The sequence below is a fragment of the Bos mutus genome, chromosome 25 (assembly GCF_027580195.1).
Source record: "Bos mutus isolate GX-2022 chromosome 25, NWIPB_WYAK_1.1, whole genome shotgun sequence".
Classification (NCBI taxonomy): domain Eukaryota; kingdom Metazoa; phylum Chordata; class Mammalia; order Artiodactyla; family Bovidae; genus Bos; species Bos mutus.
The window spans coordinates 39,789,184-39,804,525 of record NC_091641.1 but is presented as its reverse complement, the minus strand read 5'-3'; the positions used below and the strand labels follow the sequence as shown (position 1 = coordinate 39,804,525).

Genomic DNA, 15,342 nt, shown 5'->3' with positions numbered 1-15,342 from the left:
CAGAGGAGGCACAAAGGGGCTTGTGTTCCTGCCCCAGCCCAGCGCCAGGCACTTTTTCTGAAAAAGCTGCCAGTTTGGGAGCCTTCCTTCTCTCTGCAGACTGCCAGGGTTTGAGCTCAGAAGGAAGGTCTATCTGGCCGGGACTCCAGGAAGAGTACCTGGGGTGGGTATTCCCAGGAGGGAGGAAGTGTTGGCTGCCGGCCTGGACAAGGAGGGGCTGACAGGACTTGCCCCAGGGCACAGGGGGTGCATTTTCCCAGAGCACACGATTATTCGAGATGCATACACACGTGCATGCATGCTCAGTGGCTTCAGTCATGTCCGACTCTTTGCAATCCTAAGGACGACAGCTCACCAGGCTCCTCTGTCCATGGAATTCTCCAGGCAAGCATGCTGGGGTGGGTTGCCATGCCCTCCTCCAGGGGGTCTCCCCAACCTAAGGATTGAACCCACGTCTCCTGCATTGGCAGGCAGATTCTTTACCACTGGTGCCACCTGGGAAGCCCACATATACACACACATAAGCTCAACCAGTCAATCCTAAAGGAAATCAGTCCTGAATATTCACTGGGAGGATTGATGCTGAAGCTGAAACTCCAATACTCTGGCCACCTGATACAAAAAACTGACTCATTGGAAAAGACCCTGACGTTGGGACGACACAGGATGAGATGGTTGGATGGCATCACCCACTCAGTGAACATGAGTTTGAGTAAACTCCAGGAGATGGTGAAGGACAGGGAGGCCTGGCGTGCTGCCATTCATGGGGTCACAAAGAGTTGGACATGACTGAGCGACTGAACTGAACTGAAGCTCAAAAGGCACCTCAGGCTTGTAGGCAGATACACCTGCCAGCTCTCCTGACAACAGGAGCTTGCACAAGCTCCTCCATGCATGTACAGCATGCACATGTAAGCAGCTAGCCCTCGTCCCAGGGGAGTTCTCCTGCCTTGCAGTCGCCTTCTTGCTGTGCCCTCCCAGGGCTGATGTAGCCAGCTCTCTGCTGTCTCTTTTACAAGGATTCTGATTCCATTGCGAGGGCCCCACACTAAGGCCCTCATCTCACATAAGGACTTCCCAAGGCCCCATCGCCCAACTCCCATCCTGCTGGGGCAGGGCTGTAACATACAGATTTGGAGGGAGCCCAACTTTCAGTTCGTAACCCATCCTGTGGGACTCTAACTTATTTTCCTGCCTCTGTGTTTCCTGCTAATTGATATCTGTATCCAGAGGCTTGAGCAAATACAAATCAATTTTTCTGGACAAGATACTTCAGAGTCCCAGGTGTGTCTTCTATCAGGAGGTATGTGACGCTTGCTCATCTCTTGGTGATGGAGGCAGTTGCTGGACATCATTGCAAAGATCAACTTATTTATTCAATTGCACCATGGTGATATTCTACGATTCCTTCTCCACTGCTGCTGCTGCTAAGTCGCGTCAGTCGTGTCCAACTCTGTGCAACCCCATAGATGGCAGCAGTCGTGTCCAACTCTGTGCAACCCCATAGATGGCAGCCCACCAGGCTCCCCCATCCCTGGGATTCTCCAGGCAAGAACACTGGAGTGGGTTGCCATTTCCTTCTCCAATGCATGAAAGTGAAAAGGGAAAGTGAAGTTGCTCAGTCGACTGTAGCCCACCAGGCTCCTCCATCCATGGGATTTTCCAGGCAAGAGTACTGGAGTAGGGTGCCATTGCCTTTTCCACTAATTAGCTGCAAATTGTCTGTAAAGAGTAAGTTTCCTCTGCTATTTAATTATTCTGAGGTACAGCTCATGTGTGACTGGAGCCCGGGTCTCCCAGACACAGGGGTGACGAGCTGCCTGCAGGATGGTGTGGCTCCACGTCCGCTCCAGGGAGGCTGGACCGGCTCCGCCAACCTTGGCTCCTAGGAGGGGGTGGCCTCAGATGAGCCTGCTCTCCCCAGCCTCCTCTCGGCCATCTCCCTGGAAAGGCAGGACAGGAGCCCGAGAGGACTGGGGTGAGGGGCGGGCCGGGTGTCATCAGTGAGGGGCCCACCAGCTGTCCCCAGGCACCGCCGGACCCCTGAGCAGGGTCTGCAGGAGGGCCCGTGGGGCTGGGCGGCCTCCTGCTGCTTCTGCTGCCGGATCTGCTGACCCCGAGGGGACCCTCCACCCCTGCCCCACCCCTACTCTGCTCTCCTGTGGGGCCTGGGTCTCCCGCTTCTCTCATCCTCCGGGGAACTTCCTGGATGTCCAGGATAGGGCTGCCAGCCAAGGCCCAGCCTGGGGTGCAGCACGCCTGCTGGGGAGGGGGCAGGAGAAAGAATCAAGGAGGAGACCCGGAAGCCCCTCAGTGCGGGTGGGGCCCCTCTGCCCGGAAGGAGAACTGCGACTCGCCCTGTCCTTGCACTCCTGGCCTTTAAGACCAGGAGGGTGACACCCCCCCCCTCCCCGCCCCTCCCCGCCCCGCCATCTGTCTGGTTTCCTAGGGGCCCTCGGGGACTTGCAGCCTCTGGGAAGGCCCAGCCCTGGAGTTCCAGCCAAGGGTCCAGGCCAGGGGCCCGCATGTAGGAGACATGGGAGGAGCAACAGAGGAGGAGACAGATCTGATGTGCGAGGCTGGGCCCCGTCTCCACTGGCCCAGCCCTCCAGGGTGCAGCCCCTCCAGGGAGGCCAGGAAGACTGTGGGAGACCAAGGGGCCCCCGAGGACTGTGGCCACCGCACATCAGCTGGGGACAGCCCTGAGGGGCAGGAGGGCGGGGCCCCCTCACCCCCCAGTTGGGTGCCTTGGGGTTACAGCTTCCTTGGGTGGACGGGGTAGGTGGAGGGTGGCCACAGGCTCCTCACCTCGCCCCCAGCACCTGCGTCTGCCCCACCTCTGTCCTGATTGATTGATTGATTTGCGTGGTTGCGAGCAGCTGTGCTTTATTGACCAGGAGGTTGTCATCAGTGAGTGTGATGGGGGGTCTCCACCCTGGGCCCTGGATGCACAGCCGAGCACAGGCCAGGATACGGGGCCAGGGGCCTGTGTGCGCAGGAAGCTGAGCCGATGCTCCGATTCTCATTGCTACCTATCTTCACCAGCCCCTGACCCCAGCCCAGGACACCTGTTCACGGCTCCCGAGCAGGGCCCCCTGCCCACCCCACCCCTGAGGCCGGGAGGGCTGTGAGTCAGGGTCCCTTGTTTCCATACTGTGGACCTCCCTGGGCCAAGGTGACCAGGTCAGGATTGTGAGCGGGGAATCACACCGCACAGGGCCACACCCGCCTGGTGTCTGCACCCACGACCTATACAGACAGGGTGGGCGAACCCTGGCAGGTCTCCCTCAAGCAGCATCATTGCCTCTTGTGCCTCTGCTGCAGCTGCTGGCCTTTCTCTTACCTGGGGCCCTGTGAACCCCGAGTGATGGCGCCCAGATTCACCCTCCTGGTGAGATTTGCAATTCGGGAGCCTTGGTGGTGAATCAGAAGACGGTGAATCTCAAATGGATTTGGGAGTTCCCTGGTGGTCCAGTGGTTAGGACTCAGCACTTTTACGGCCAAGAGCAGGCTCAAGCTTTGGTTGAGGGACTAAGATCTCACAAGCTGTGCAACACAGCCAAAAACAGAAGCTCAAACAAAAAAAAAAAAAAATGGGGGCTTTGAAGGAGACATCCAGGCACTTGAGGCCCAAGGCTCACAGTGACTCTGGTGCGTCATGAGTCCTGGTGTTGTGGAACCCAGAGTCGCAAAACACACCTCAAAGGACACTCAGACAGTGAAATACAGTTTATTACACCAGCAGGTCCAAGGGGAGTCAGTTCCCAACAAGCACCCTGATGTTTCTGAGAGGCCCAGTTTTATACCCCCCACTGCGTGATGGTTACATGTTAGCAACCTCTTTGTTGTATATGATGGAGTTCTACAACAAGTGGATACTAGGAGAACAAACAGTTAAGTTTAAAGGAGAGGAACAATGATTATGCATCAAGGGGGGATGTCTCCATGGTTAATCTAACAGGGGCAGCCTGACCTCAACAGCAATCTCTGCTGTGTGTAGCAAGAGAAGTCTCCAGGAGACCTGGTTTTCACCAGCAACGGTTTTCTCACTCTTGGGCAGGGCTCAGGCCCAGTCCACATCCTGTCTTTAAGACCAATGACAGGCTTCAAGATGGAGTCCCTCTTGCTTTCCTCACACTGGCCCCAACACTGGGACAGCTGGTCATCACCGTAGCCAAACACCCCATGTGGAGTGCATGTCTGTGTGTGTGTCTGTGTGTGTATTTCTGTGTGTCTCTGTGTGTCTGTGTGTGTATTTGTCTCTGTGTGTGTCTGTGTGTGTGTGTCTCTGTGTGTGTTTCTGTGTGTCTCTGTGTGTCTGTGTGTGTATTTGTCTGTGTGTGTCTGTGTGTGTGTGTCTCTGTGTGTGTGTGTCTTTGTGTGTGTGTCTATATGTGTGTGTGTATGTGTGTGTCTCTGTGTGTGTCTTTGTGTGTGTGTCTATGTATGTGTGTGTGTCTGTGTATGTGTGTGTGTCTGTGTGTGTGTGTAGTGCACATCTGTGTGTGTGTCTGTGTGTGTAGTTTACATCTGTGTGTCTGTCTGTGCGTGTGAGTCTGTGTGTGTCTGCATATCTCTGTGTGTGTCTGTGAGTGTGTCTCTGTGAGTCTGTGTCCGTGTGAGTGTCTCTGTGAGTCTGTGTGTGTCTGTGTGTGTCTGTGTATGTGTGTGTGTTTCTGTGTGTGTGTGCCTCTGTGTGTGTGTCTGTGTCTGTATCTGTGTGTGTGTCTGTGTCTGTGTATCTGTGTGTGTGTCTGTGTGTGTGTGTATCTGTGTGTGTGTATGTCTCTCTGTGTGTATCTGTGAGTCTGTGTCTGTGTGTGTATGTGTGTGTGTGTCTCTGTGTGTGTGTCTGTGTGTGTCTGTATGTGTCTCTGTGTGTGTGTCTCTGTGTGTGTGTGTGTATCTGTGAGTCTGTGCCTGTGTGTGTATGTGTGTGTGTGTCTCTGTGTGTGTGTCCCTCAGACCCCACACTCTTGCCGGCAGCAGACAGCAGAAGTCGCTCAGCTCCCGGGCTCCCTTCACTCCCACCCCGCCTCCTGCTGTGTCAACAGTGAGTGAGGAGGAAGGAGCCAGAAACTCAGACCCCGCAGCCCGACCTTGGCCAGGACCCAGACTCCAGCCCTTTTGTCCTCTTTCTCCACAGCTTCCGGGGGTGTTTGCAGAGGATTCGGAAGACTGACACTTGTGCTTATAGAATCCACCCCAGCCCCGGCCTGGAAAACAGACCAAGAGGGTTCTCTTGGGGCCCATGGGGGGTCTTCTGGGGGGCGGAGGGAGTCCCGCCTCCAGCAGCTCCTCTTGGCCCCTGGCTGCCCACGCCGGCTGCAGGGCTGAATGTCTCTCAAGGCCCCGGGGCTGGCCGGCCCCTGCGCCCTGACGGGCGTCTGGTGGCCCAGGACGAGGGCCACCGTCCAGGGAAAGGACAGGGGAGGGGCTGGGCACTGCACTGGTCAGTGCTGCGGAGGAGAAACAGCTCACAGCGCACACGCGAGGACCCTGCACGGCTCAGCTGGGACGCGGGTAAGGAAGGGGTTAGAGGCCCTGGAATGTTCCGAAGGCCGCGAGGCTGACGTCTGACCACGGACCAGATGAGGGGCAGGAGCCAAGCCCAGGATAAGCCGCCCGTCCCTCAGCCTGGACCCCAGGGCTCAGGTGTGGCACATGCCTGGTCTCTGAACTTTCTAGGACCGCTGAGAAGGAGCTCACGGGCACCAGGCTGGCTCTGCCAAAGGCCTCGGGCGTCTTGGCCCCGAGTTCCCAGAGCAGCAGCAGGAACCCTGCAGGGAGCCCTGGGCCATGGGAATTTGCAGCACGTGGGCATGAGGGCTGCGGGGACACAGGAAGGGGCATCTTTCCCCAGAGGGCACCAGATGGACCCTGGACGGACATCTGAATGCGGGGCAGAGAGGTGGGGAGTTTAAATCCCACAGCTCACTGGGTCAAGCACACCAACTCTCCTGAAGATAGGAGAGGAATACCCCTCTGAGAGGTGCTGTGAGGATTAAATGAGATCACACTTGTGAAACCCCTGGGCATTAGGCCTGACCGCATGTGGGTTCAGGATCAATGCTAGTCTTCCTTCCATCCATCCCTCCCTCCCTCCCTTACTGCAGGAATAAATGCTCACACACACACAAAGCTCTTCCACAGGAGTAGCTTCCACCAGCAGCACTTGGGAACTGGCTCCTTTCTGTTGCAGAATTAATTCCTTGCCCCTGACTTGCTAAAAGGGACATCTGTTTCAGTCCTGAGGAGACTGGACCCCTTTTCTGGTGCCCACCTGTCAGGACCCACGTTAGGCATTATTGACAAAATGGAGGCACGGCCCCAGACCCCTCTCCTCATTCTGCAGGCATGGTCCCGGGATGAAGGAGTTAGGCCTTGTAATTCTGACTTGTCTTTTCCTCTCCTCGGCTGAGTTGACTGAAAAGGAATATTAAGGTGCTTATTGTTTTTGAGAGAAGCATGAGAAGGCATAAAGCCTTCTGCAGCTGTGCTCAAAGAATAATTCATAAAGTTAATCACTGACATTTGTTCAAGGACTTTTACAAAAAAGTGTTCCAGAGTGAGCACACAGGCCGCAGCTTGAGACCATGGGAGGGATTGCTATCTGAAGCCTATTTGTGAGGAAAGTGTTTATGGCAAAGGAGTTTGCTGAATTTAGGGCTTAGGAAATAATTAAAATAGTTAGAAGCTAAAGATTTAAGGGATGCTGTAATGTTAACATATTCTACTATAGCTTATAGAAATTAGGGACTTTAGAGATATTATTAGGTAGAAGCCCTTTCTAAGAAATAGTGAGCTTAGGATACTAGGGGCAAACAGGATTTAGAAAGATAAGAAATAAACTGAGGAATGTGGTATGCAGCCCAGACATTAGCATGAGTTACGGTGTATTCACCAAGGACACATGAGAAAAAGTAGATAAGAGAATCACTGAGGAAGGAACTCCTTTTGAAGGGCAACAATGATTTATGGAGACAACAAATCTGGGTCAGTGGGAACTGAAAATATCAAACCTCTGACCTAATGCTTTTGTAAAAGTATAAAAGCTTGAAATAAACAGGCAGTCCAAGAAAACTGAGAGGCTGCCTCATTTTCTCGCCGACACCGCTCACCCCTTCAGGTTGAATCCCTGGCTGCTGGAGCTGGACTCCAGCACCCACCTTCCCTGGAGCTGACAGCTGGGAGGGGGTCGCCTGCCAGTGTCTCCTGGTTGGGGAAACGAGGGTCAGGATGGAAGGTTGCTGGAAGGAGGTTGCTGGAAGAGAGGACTGATGTTTACAGCAGGCCCTGCCTTAGTCTGGGGAAGGCAGGAGAAGAGGAGGATGTGGAGGAGAGTCAGAAGCCAGGCGGAGGCATGGGGGGGCAGGGTGCCAACTAGGTGGGGGGCCGTTGTGGGGGTTCATTGTGAAGCGCACGAACAGGCACAGTCCAGCCACGTTTGGGAGCCGGTTCTCAGGGATTCCTTCGTGGTTCCCACAGCAAACACCGAGGCATCCTCCAGGCTGAGCCCTGTCCCACAGAGTCACGCGTGGTGGAGATGCCGCCCGGGTCCTCAGCATCTCTGGTGATCCACATGCGAGGCTCAGACGGTGCGCCAGCTGGCGGCCAGCACCCAGGCCCAGGGAGCCTGGAGGCCCCTGGAGCCACTGCCCTCGGGAACAAGAACCAGGCATGCACACCTGAGTGCAGGACCTTTATTCAGTGTGGGCACTCAGCGTCGCTCTGGCCTTGCCTACTGGGGTCCAGCCCCAGTGGAAGCAGGGGTTTCGGCGATCAGGATACGATAGAATTAAAGATATAGAGAGTGGTTAAATAAGGATAGCTCAGTGAGAAAATTCAGTGGAGAAAAGAGGCTGAATAACTTGGTTTACGTGGAAAGCTAATAAAATTCCAAAATAAGGAATTTACGTCACCTACTAGGCCACAGGCGTCTTCCCGTTCTCCCAAAGGAGAGGAGACACTAAGGCCTCCCCGGTCAGATCTTAGAAGCCCAGGCAAAATTAGTAGGCTTGACAAGCCTCCACGCCCCAGATGGAAATTCAGCCAGAAGGTGAGAGAAAGAACGACATGGGGAGACCAAGTTTCGGTGAACAAGGCCCACACTTTATTTTCCAAAGTAGTTTTTATACCTTAAGTTATGCATAGAGGATAATGGGGGAAGGGGTAGAGTCAGCAGTAAGCCAGGCTTTCTTCCTGCAAACTTATCATATGCAAAAGTTTAGGTGATTTACATCATCTTCTGGCCCAGAGGCCTGTTAACATTTTAAGATCCTTTCTTCAGAAAACTTATTTTTCTCTAAAGGTGATTTTTCTAAAGTCAGGCGCCACCCTCTGAAAGCATTAGATAAAGTTGCATTCCTATAGGGCAAAGGTGTGGTGGGCTATAACAAGAAAAATTATTAAGTCAAGGGTCCAAGGTTTCAAACATTAAAGCTACTACTTACATTCCTATGCATCAATTATATTAATCAATACTCTGCCAGGGACACAGTAGGTAAGGGATATGGAAACTTAGCAGCAAACATTGGCCCAACAAGTGAAAAATCCTTCACCAATACGATTTTTAATCAATCTTTTAACTGCTCAAAGGAATCTGTATTTAGACAGTTTAGAACATTTCATGCCTCTCACAGTTGGGAGGCTCTGAACAATCATATGTGGCCGGAAGAACCTATTCAGGCAGGCTGCTGCTGCTGCTGCTAAGTCGCTTCAGTCCTAGGTTGAAACACCCTTGGCACACCCAGGAACTTTATTAACTGGAGTTGTAAGTTAACTGTTTTTCAGAGAGAGGCGGTGGGGGACAGCCCCCTGTAAAGTCAGAGGTGTAGGTGAGAGCACAAAGCAGTAAAGTAGGCAGACTCTGGTTTTGGGGGTAGATGCTCGAGAATTTCCAGGAGGACTCCTAAGGCTCGATCCCGCCTTTGCGTATGCCGAGCCTACTTCCTCATGACCTTTGCCACGGGCGGAGTTCCTCATGCTGGCTCCCGGCACTTGCCAACTGGTACCAGCCCGGGGTCACTTGGTCTCCGGTCCCGACGGGTGGTCAGAGCCCACCTGACTGCGAGGAAGCCCCGCGCGGGGGGCGGATCTGGGACTAGGCCTCGCTAGGTCCTGCTTCCCTGGGCGTGTCGTCGGCTCCCCGGTCACCACGGCAGGCCGACTGCGCGGACGGCTTCTTGGGGCCCAATCCCCACCTGAAGCTGATTCCCGAAAGGCAGAGGAGCGGGTACAGGCAGCCGGCCAACCAACCCGAGTGGCGGCTGGGAGGCGGGCGCGCGCGGTACCCGGCGGCGGCTGGCGCCCCTGCTGGTATCACAGCGCGGGTTCGGGACGCGGCTGCCGGGCAACGCCTCTAAGCGTGTCCACTGCGGGGACTCCAGTCCAGGCTGCTGGGGGCTCCTGTCCGCGGGCTCCAGTGTGCCCCAAACCCCAGCCGGACGCTGGGAGGGATGCAGACTCACCGGCCGCCCCTCCCTACCCTAGCACCCTCCTCCCTACTCCAGGACTGATGTTTGTTCTGAAACACCCAAGATGCACAAAGCCGAGGGGTTCGTGGGGAGGAAGTATTCAGGCAGGCTCTGCCCAAGGTGAGCCGCAAGGGGAGACAGAAACAACGGCCCAGCAGAGGCTGGCTGCAGAGAAAGTGGAGACAGGGCCCCACCCTTCCCTCACTTGGGTGGAGTTGCCTGAGCTCTTGGTAGATTTCCTGTGTAAATTACAAATCTAAACCCCTGTCCTTCCATAGACTTGGAATAAGGTGTCACTCGGATCAGGCCTCCAGACCAGATGTCTGAACCCTGGTGACATCACGTCACTGCTTTTTTCCCACAGTATCTGAAAGAACAGCCTGGGAGAGGTTGATCACCTTGCCCAAGGAGCTTTGGGGAGATAGTGGCCAAGGCCAGAAGGATCTTGGGGACAAGACCTGAGCCCGACCACAATTGCCACATGCCATCACCCTGGATCCACAGAGACCCCGCTGAGCTCCAGGCGCCCTGCTCCTAGGCCTCTTCCCAGCACCCTTTCCCTGTCCCTGGTTTTTGCAAACGTCCCCCAGCTAAGGGATACATGCAGATCTCAGCACAATCCAATCCACCTTCCCAGGGCACCACACCGGAGGACAGCTGTCATCCACTCCACCCTCCCCCCGCCGGGACAAGGGGGAAGCCCGCCTGCGGGGGAGGGGACGCAGAAGAGCTGCCAGCCGGCTAAGCCCTCAGCAAACAGGACCCCAGGAAGCCGTGAAGACAAAGCTGGAGAGTCCCCTCCGCCACACCTAAGGCTGGAGAAGCTCCACTGTGAGTCTTGCTGCCTTTTCTGGATCCTTCCTTCTACCTTCCCTGACCAGAAAGAAGGGAGTGTCCTGAAAAGCAGCTGCAGATACACTTGTCTACGCGTGCCTCACAAGCGTCCTGTGAACCCCTATGACTTTATTACTGCTTCAGGAAGAGACAGATCTGGGAGTTCCCTGGTGGCCTAGTGACTGGGATTTCACTATGAAGGTCTGGGTTCGATCCCTGGTCGGGGGACCAACCTTCAAGCCTTGAGGCCTGGCCAAAATACAAAAAGAAAAAAAAAACCCAGAAAGGCAAATCTGCAAACAGCCAGAATTTAGAAGTCATGCTGAATGTGAAATTCAAGCTATCTGGGAGGACTGTAATTTACATGACAAGGTCACAGGTGATGTGAAAGAGTGGTCTGAAGTACCCTTTATACCAAAGGAAAGATGAAATTTCCATAGAAGACGACGAAAACATTGGAGCTTTCCTCCACATCTGAGTTCACGGATTCCTGCATTTTCCCCACAGACTCCAGGTTAAGACCACAAAGTGACCCTCCGGTGTGGACTGTAGCCTGCCAGGCTCCTCTGTCCATGGGATTCTCCAGGCAAGAATACTGGAGTGGGATACCATGCCCTTCACCAGGGGATCTTCCTGACCCAGGATTCAAACCCGGGTCTCCCACATTGTAGGCAAGATTCTTTACCATCTGAGCTACCAGAGAAGCCCAAGTGATCCTCAACAGGCATTTAAATTTAAAATTAGAGAAGAGGAACATGTCGGCGAGGATCTCCCCCAAGAGAGGAGGATCCCTCTGGAAACCTTCGCTGGTCTGGGGATCTGAGCCCAGACTTTGCAGCCAGACCTCCTCCCCCCGAATCCCGACTCCGCCACTTGTGCCGTGTGACAGGCTGAGCCTCTGTGTCCTCTGGGCCTGTGCTGTCTCCTTCTGCAAGCGGGGAAGCAGAGGTCCTGTCCTTCTAGGGCTGTCGGGCAGAGAGCTGAGGTGGGTACAGGGCGGCCTCTGCACCGTGGCTGAGGGGCAGGCTGCTGCAGTCTGATGGAGGTGTTGAGAGAATGTGCCAGGCCTGGGGGCTGCTTTCCTTTCCCTTCAGGCTGTAACAGATGCCCCCTTTCAAGAAGTGGGGTCCTGGGGATGCCTGGCTCTGGCCATTTCCGTGTTGATCTCTTGGCCTGGAGGCCTCCCTCCCTTAACCCCACCTGGCCAGCTCTCACTCAGCCTTTATACTTAGCTCAGATAGTGCCCCCTCTGAGAAGGCTTCCCTGAAGCACACCCACCACTGGGCTTATGCCTGAGCACAGGGCGCTAGACCTGTTACTATCAATGCAGTTGCAACAGCCAGCTGCCTCCATCAGCTTCTGTATCCACTTCTCATGGGGAACCCCTGGCTGATCCTGGGCTCTTCATTTCTCTGGTGTCCAAGGATCCATCTGTGGCCTAGGCCTTAGCAACTGTATGCTGAGTGAGTGAATGGGTGAATGAATGATTGAGTGGCTTCCCCAAGTCCCTGTACACTCAGAGAATCCTGGAATTGAGCCTGGACAGCTCAGGCTCCCTGGATGGCCTTGCAGCAGAGAGCCAGGGTGGGGCCTCTGGGAGCCCCGAATCCTCAGAGATTATGGGATCCGTGGGGTCTGCATGGGCAGGCCCTGCATCCTGTCAGAATCACCCAGCCCTGGGGTGTTGGACCCCCTCCTGCCTCCTACTGCAGCTCTGCTCAGTGAGCTCCGCCCCAGAGGCCTCGTCCCCACAAACTCAGAAGGCTTTGTTCGCATCCCCGGCCAAGGAGCACCCTGGACCCACTGTAGCTGCAGAAGCTGGATTTATTGGTGGATTCTGATTCAGGGCTGCAGTCAGGTCCCTGCTGCCTTGTGCCCACCACCAACCAGATGGCCTTGGCAGGGTAACCCACAGCTCAGACCTGGAAATTCAGGAATGGTCATTTCTCTTTGGTTGCGGTGCTATTTGTTTAAGAATGAAGGATAACCCCATTCAAAGCCAATGCTGGTAATGCCCAGAAGCTTGTAGTGGCCACAGACTCTGATGAGCACCTTGTCACTTTCATCAGGGACAGCAATAAAGGTGTTGCCATCTTCCTTCCCAAATGGGAACAACCTCCCTCGGTCCGTGTATATGACCAAGTGGCGGAGGAAATTCTTATAGGAGCCGTAGATTCCTGTAATGTGTTCTTCGGGCAGCAGAATGACTTCCTGAGGTGTCCCACCTGGGGCTCCATATTTCTCACTCCAGGAGGAGCCAAACCTCACCTGGATACTGGAAGAAAGGGCGAGCTTTGAAGGTCCAGGGTCTGGGTAACCCACAAATCCCCAGTCCTGTAAACACCACCCCTCTATGTCCAGCGAGGACAGCCTATCACTGCACCATAAATCCCTGAGCTCCTGACTTTGGGGCCTGAGTCAGGCTTCCTGGTCTCAGCACCTGCTCTGCCACTTTCAGGCTCTGTGATTTGGGGCTTGTTGACCAGCCTCTCCAGGGCTCAGTTTGCTCATCTGCAAAGTGGGACTGATTTGGGGGAGCAGTCACTGAGATCTTCCATCAGGAGAGCTCCCCAAGGTGCCCAGTCACCGTGACCCTCAGGAGGTACAGCTGGTCTCCTGGCTCAGAGTAGGGACCTGACCCCGGCCCAGCATTTGGAGCCCCAGTCACTGCACTAGGCCAGGTGGGGGCCCCAGGAGCAGGTGACCTGTCTCTGTGACCTTCCCCCACCTCAGTGTCCATCCCAGAGTGTCCCCTCCTCACTGGCCCCGCCCACACTCTGGCCCCCATGGTGTCTGCTGCTCAGGCCCATTCCTTCTCCCCAGGTCCCTGGGACCCTGAAAATGCAGAGCAAATATCTACCCCAGGCCTGGAGCAAAGCCCCATTTAACCATTAGGGGAAGACCCTGGGCTTGCTGCCTCTACACTTCTAGTGTTCAATCAGTGGTCCTCTTTCCTTTTCTCTTTGACCCTAACCTGGGCAGAACTGCTTTCCCATAGGCATTCTCAAACTGAGACACCATTTCTGGTTGAGCTGAGTTGGGGTTGAAAGGCGACAGTGGGGAGAAGCACCCCTCCCTTTCGGTCATCCCAGGAAGCAGAGGCCGGACTTGCAGGAGGATAGGGGAGGGGACAGGGCTGGGGTGCAGGGGAGGAAACAGCAGAGGAAGAGGGACAGACCTCAGCTGACTCAGGAGACATCAGGACCCCAGTGAGGGTGCTGGGAGGAGGGACCAGCCCCCTCCCCAGGTTCCTGAGACTGGGGCAGGGGCTGGGACGCAGTGAGGGGCTCCCGGGCCCTGCTCAACTCACCTCTTGATTAGGCCCAGAGGACCTATGAACACTCGAATCCCGGTGATATCGTTTTGGAAGTCTCTAGAGGTACTGAAATAGGTACCTCCTCCAGGCCCATACTTCTCTATTAGATGAAAGAACCAGGTGGGGAAGAGAAAAAAATAAGCACACGGTGACGTGTTGGCTGTTTCTACCCAGAGGAGGACACAGCCCCTCAGACGAGGGGACAGGCCTGAGAGCAGAGTCCGTCTGTGACAAGGGCTGGCCCAGACCCCAGCCCTGGACAGAGGGAGGGGTGAAGGGGGCCTCCAGGGGGGTGGGCTGGGGGGACCCCCAGCCAGACTTACGCTGTGCCCAGCAGGTGGGGCTCCACAGGAAGGCGAGGGTCAGCCACAGCAGCATGGCTTCTGGCTGGAGATTCAAGGGCTCCTGGGGAGAATAGCACAGGCCTACGATCTCAGAGAGGGGCCTCCCCTGACCTCATGGGCCCAAGCATGGTGGGGGCGGGGCCTTACCTAGCCTGCGGAGTCTGTCTTTTGGTACCTGGATGTCCGCCACTGGGCCTTTTATACCCTCCTGGGCCATGTGGGCCCCCTCCAGGAGGAAGGAGTCAAGGGGTCAGCAGGGAGCAGGAAGGAGCTGGTGGGGGGGTCTTCTGGGGGAATCCCCAGAGCCATCCAGTGGGGAGGCTCCCGGATATGCTGTGTTTATTGTTTTGGCCCCGCAGCCTACACAAATACACGGAGACAATGACAGGTATTTTACTCTGACCTCTGGGTCTCTCTTCTGGGCCCTTGCACTTGACCTTGACTTCAGAGGTGGGGGAGGTGTCCTAGAGCCCTTCCCAGTTGACCAAACAGGGTCAGCCTCACAGGGGTGCTTCAGGGTAGCTGCCTGCAGAGCTTCATGGGGCCCAGGGCTCCTGCCTCGTGTAGAACCCAGTTCAAGGTCCAGAACCCCCACGTGATGACAAGGAGAAGGGGCACAGATAGTGGCCTGGCATGTGCCAGTTTCACTGGGGAAGAGCTGGCTTCCAGGAACCGGGGACTCCGGCTTTATCGGGATGGTAGTGCGGGGGCCTTGGTGTCAGAGTGGAGGCCCTGTCTAGCTGCCACCTCCCTTACTTACATCATGACCGGGGTCAGGGGTCAGCACACTGTGATCCGCAGGCCAAGTTCCGCCTGCCATCGCATCTTACACAATCCGTGAGCTAAGAATACATTTTACATTTTAAATGATTAGTAAAAATTCAGAAGAATAATGTGAGATTTGAAAAGTTCATGAAATGTCAATGCCATTGCCAATAAACAAGTGTTATCACCCTTTTGGGTTTCCCTACAGGCTCAGCGGTAAAGAACCCGCCTGCAATGCAGAAGATACAGACATGGCTTCGATCCCTGAGTCAAGAAGGTCCGCTGGAGGAGGGCATGGCAACCCACTCCAGAATTCTTGCCTGGAGAATCCCATGGAGAGAGGAGCCTTGTGGGCTACAGTCCACGGGGTCATGAAAAGTCGGACACGACCGGGCAACTCAGCACACATGGAGCAGAGAGCAGCCTTGTCCAGAAGCTGGCCCCTCCTTCTGGGCCTGCACTGGTCCCCCTGGACAGGCTCCTTAGGGCTCAGGCCCCCCTGATTCCTGTGGCAAAGGTGAGGCCTTCACCTGACCTCCAGAGCTCCACATACGCCCCCAGAGTCCTCCAGCCCCATGATGCCTCTGGGGAAGGGCAGGGCCAGCCA

General features: G+C 55.4%; 1 protein-coding gene across 1 annotated transcript; it reads right to left on the bottom strand.

Annotated features, from left to right (window-relative positions):
• Positions 1-12,097: 12,097 nt before the first annotated feature.
• Positions 12,098-14,143, bottom strand: LOC102271657 (pancreatic adenocarcinoma up-regulated factor). Its single transcript, XM_070362814.1, has 4 exons — positions 14,118-14,143; positions 13,950-14,031; positions 13,621-13,726; positions 12,098-12,585 (listed from the first exon to the last, which is right to left on the bottom strand). Exons 2-4 carry the CDS (start codon positions 14,002-14,004, stop codon positions 12,273-12,275), a joined length of 474 nt encoding a protein of 157 aa, XP_070218915.1. The 5' UTR covers positions 14,005-14,031; positions 14,118-14,143; the 3' UTR covers positions 12,098-12,272.
• Between the last annotated feature and the right edge of the window lie 1,199 nt (positions 14,144-15,342).

What these genes read in the sequence shown, in the direction of transcription:
- LOC102271657 (XM_070362814.1), bottom strand. Translation starts at nt 14,004, where the DNA reads ATGCTGCTGTGGCTGACCCTCGCCTTCCTGTGGAGCCCCACCTGCTGG. An exon ending in CCCCACCTGCTGGGCACAGC is followed by an intron (nt 13,727 to 13,949) that starts GTAAGTCTGGCT and finishes TTCATCTAATAG; the next exon opens with AGAAGTATGGGCCTGGAGGA. An exon ending in CCTCTGGGCCTAATCAAGAG is followed by an intron (nt 12,586 to 13,620) that starts GTGAGTTGAGCA and finishes CCTTTCTTCCAG; the next exon opens with TATCCAGGTGAGGTTTGGCT.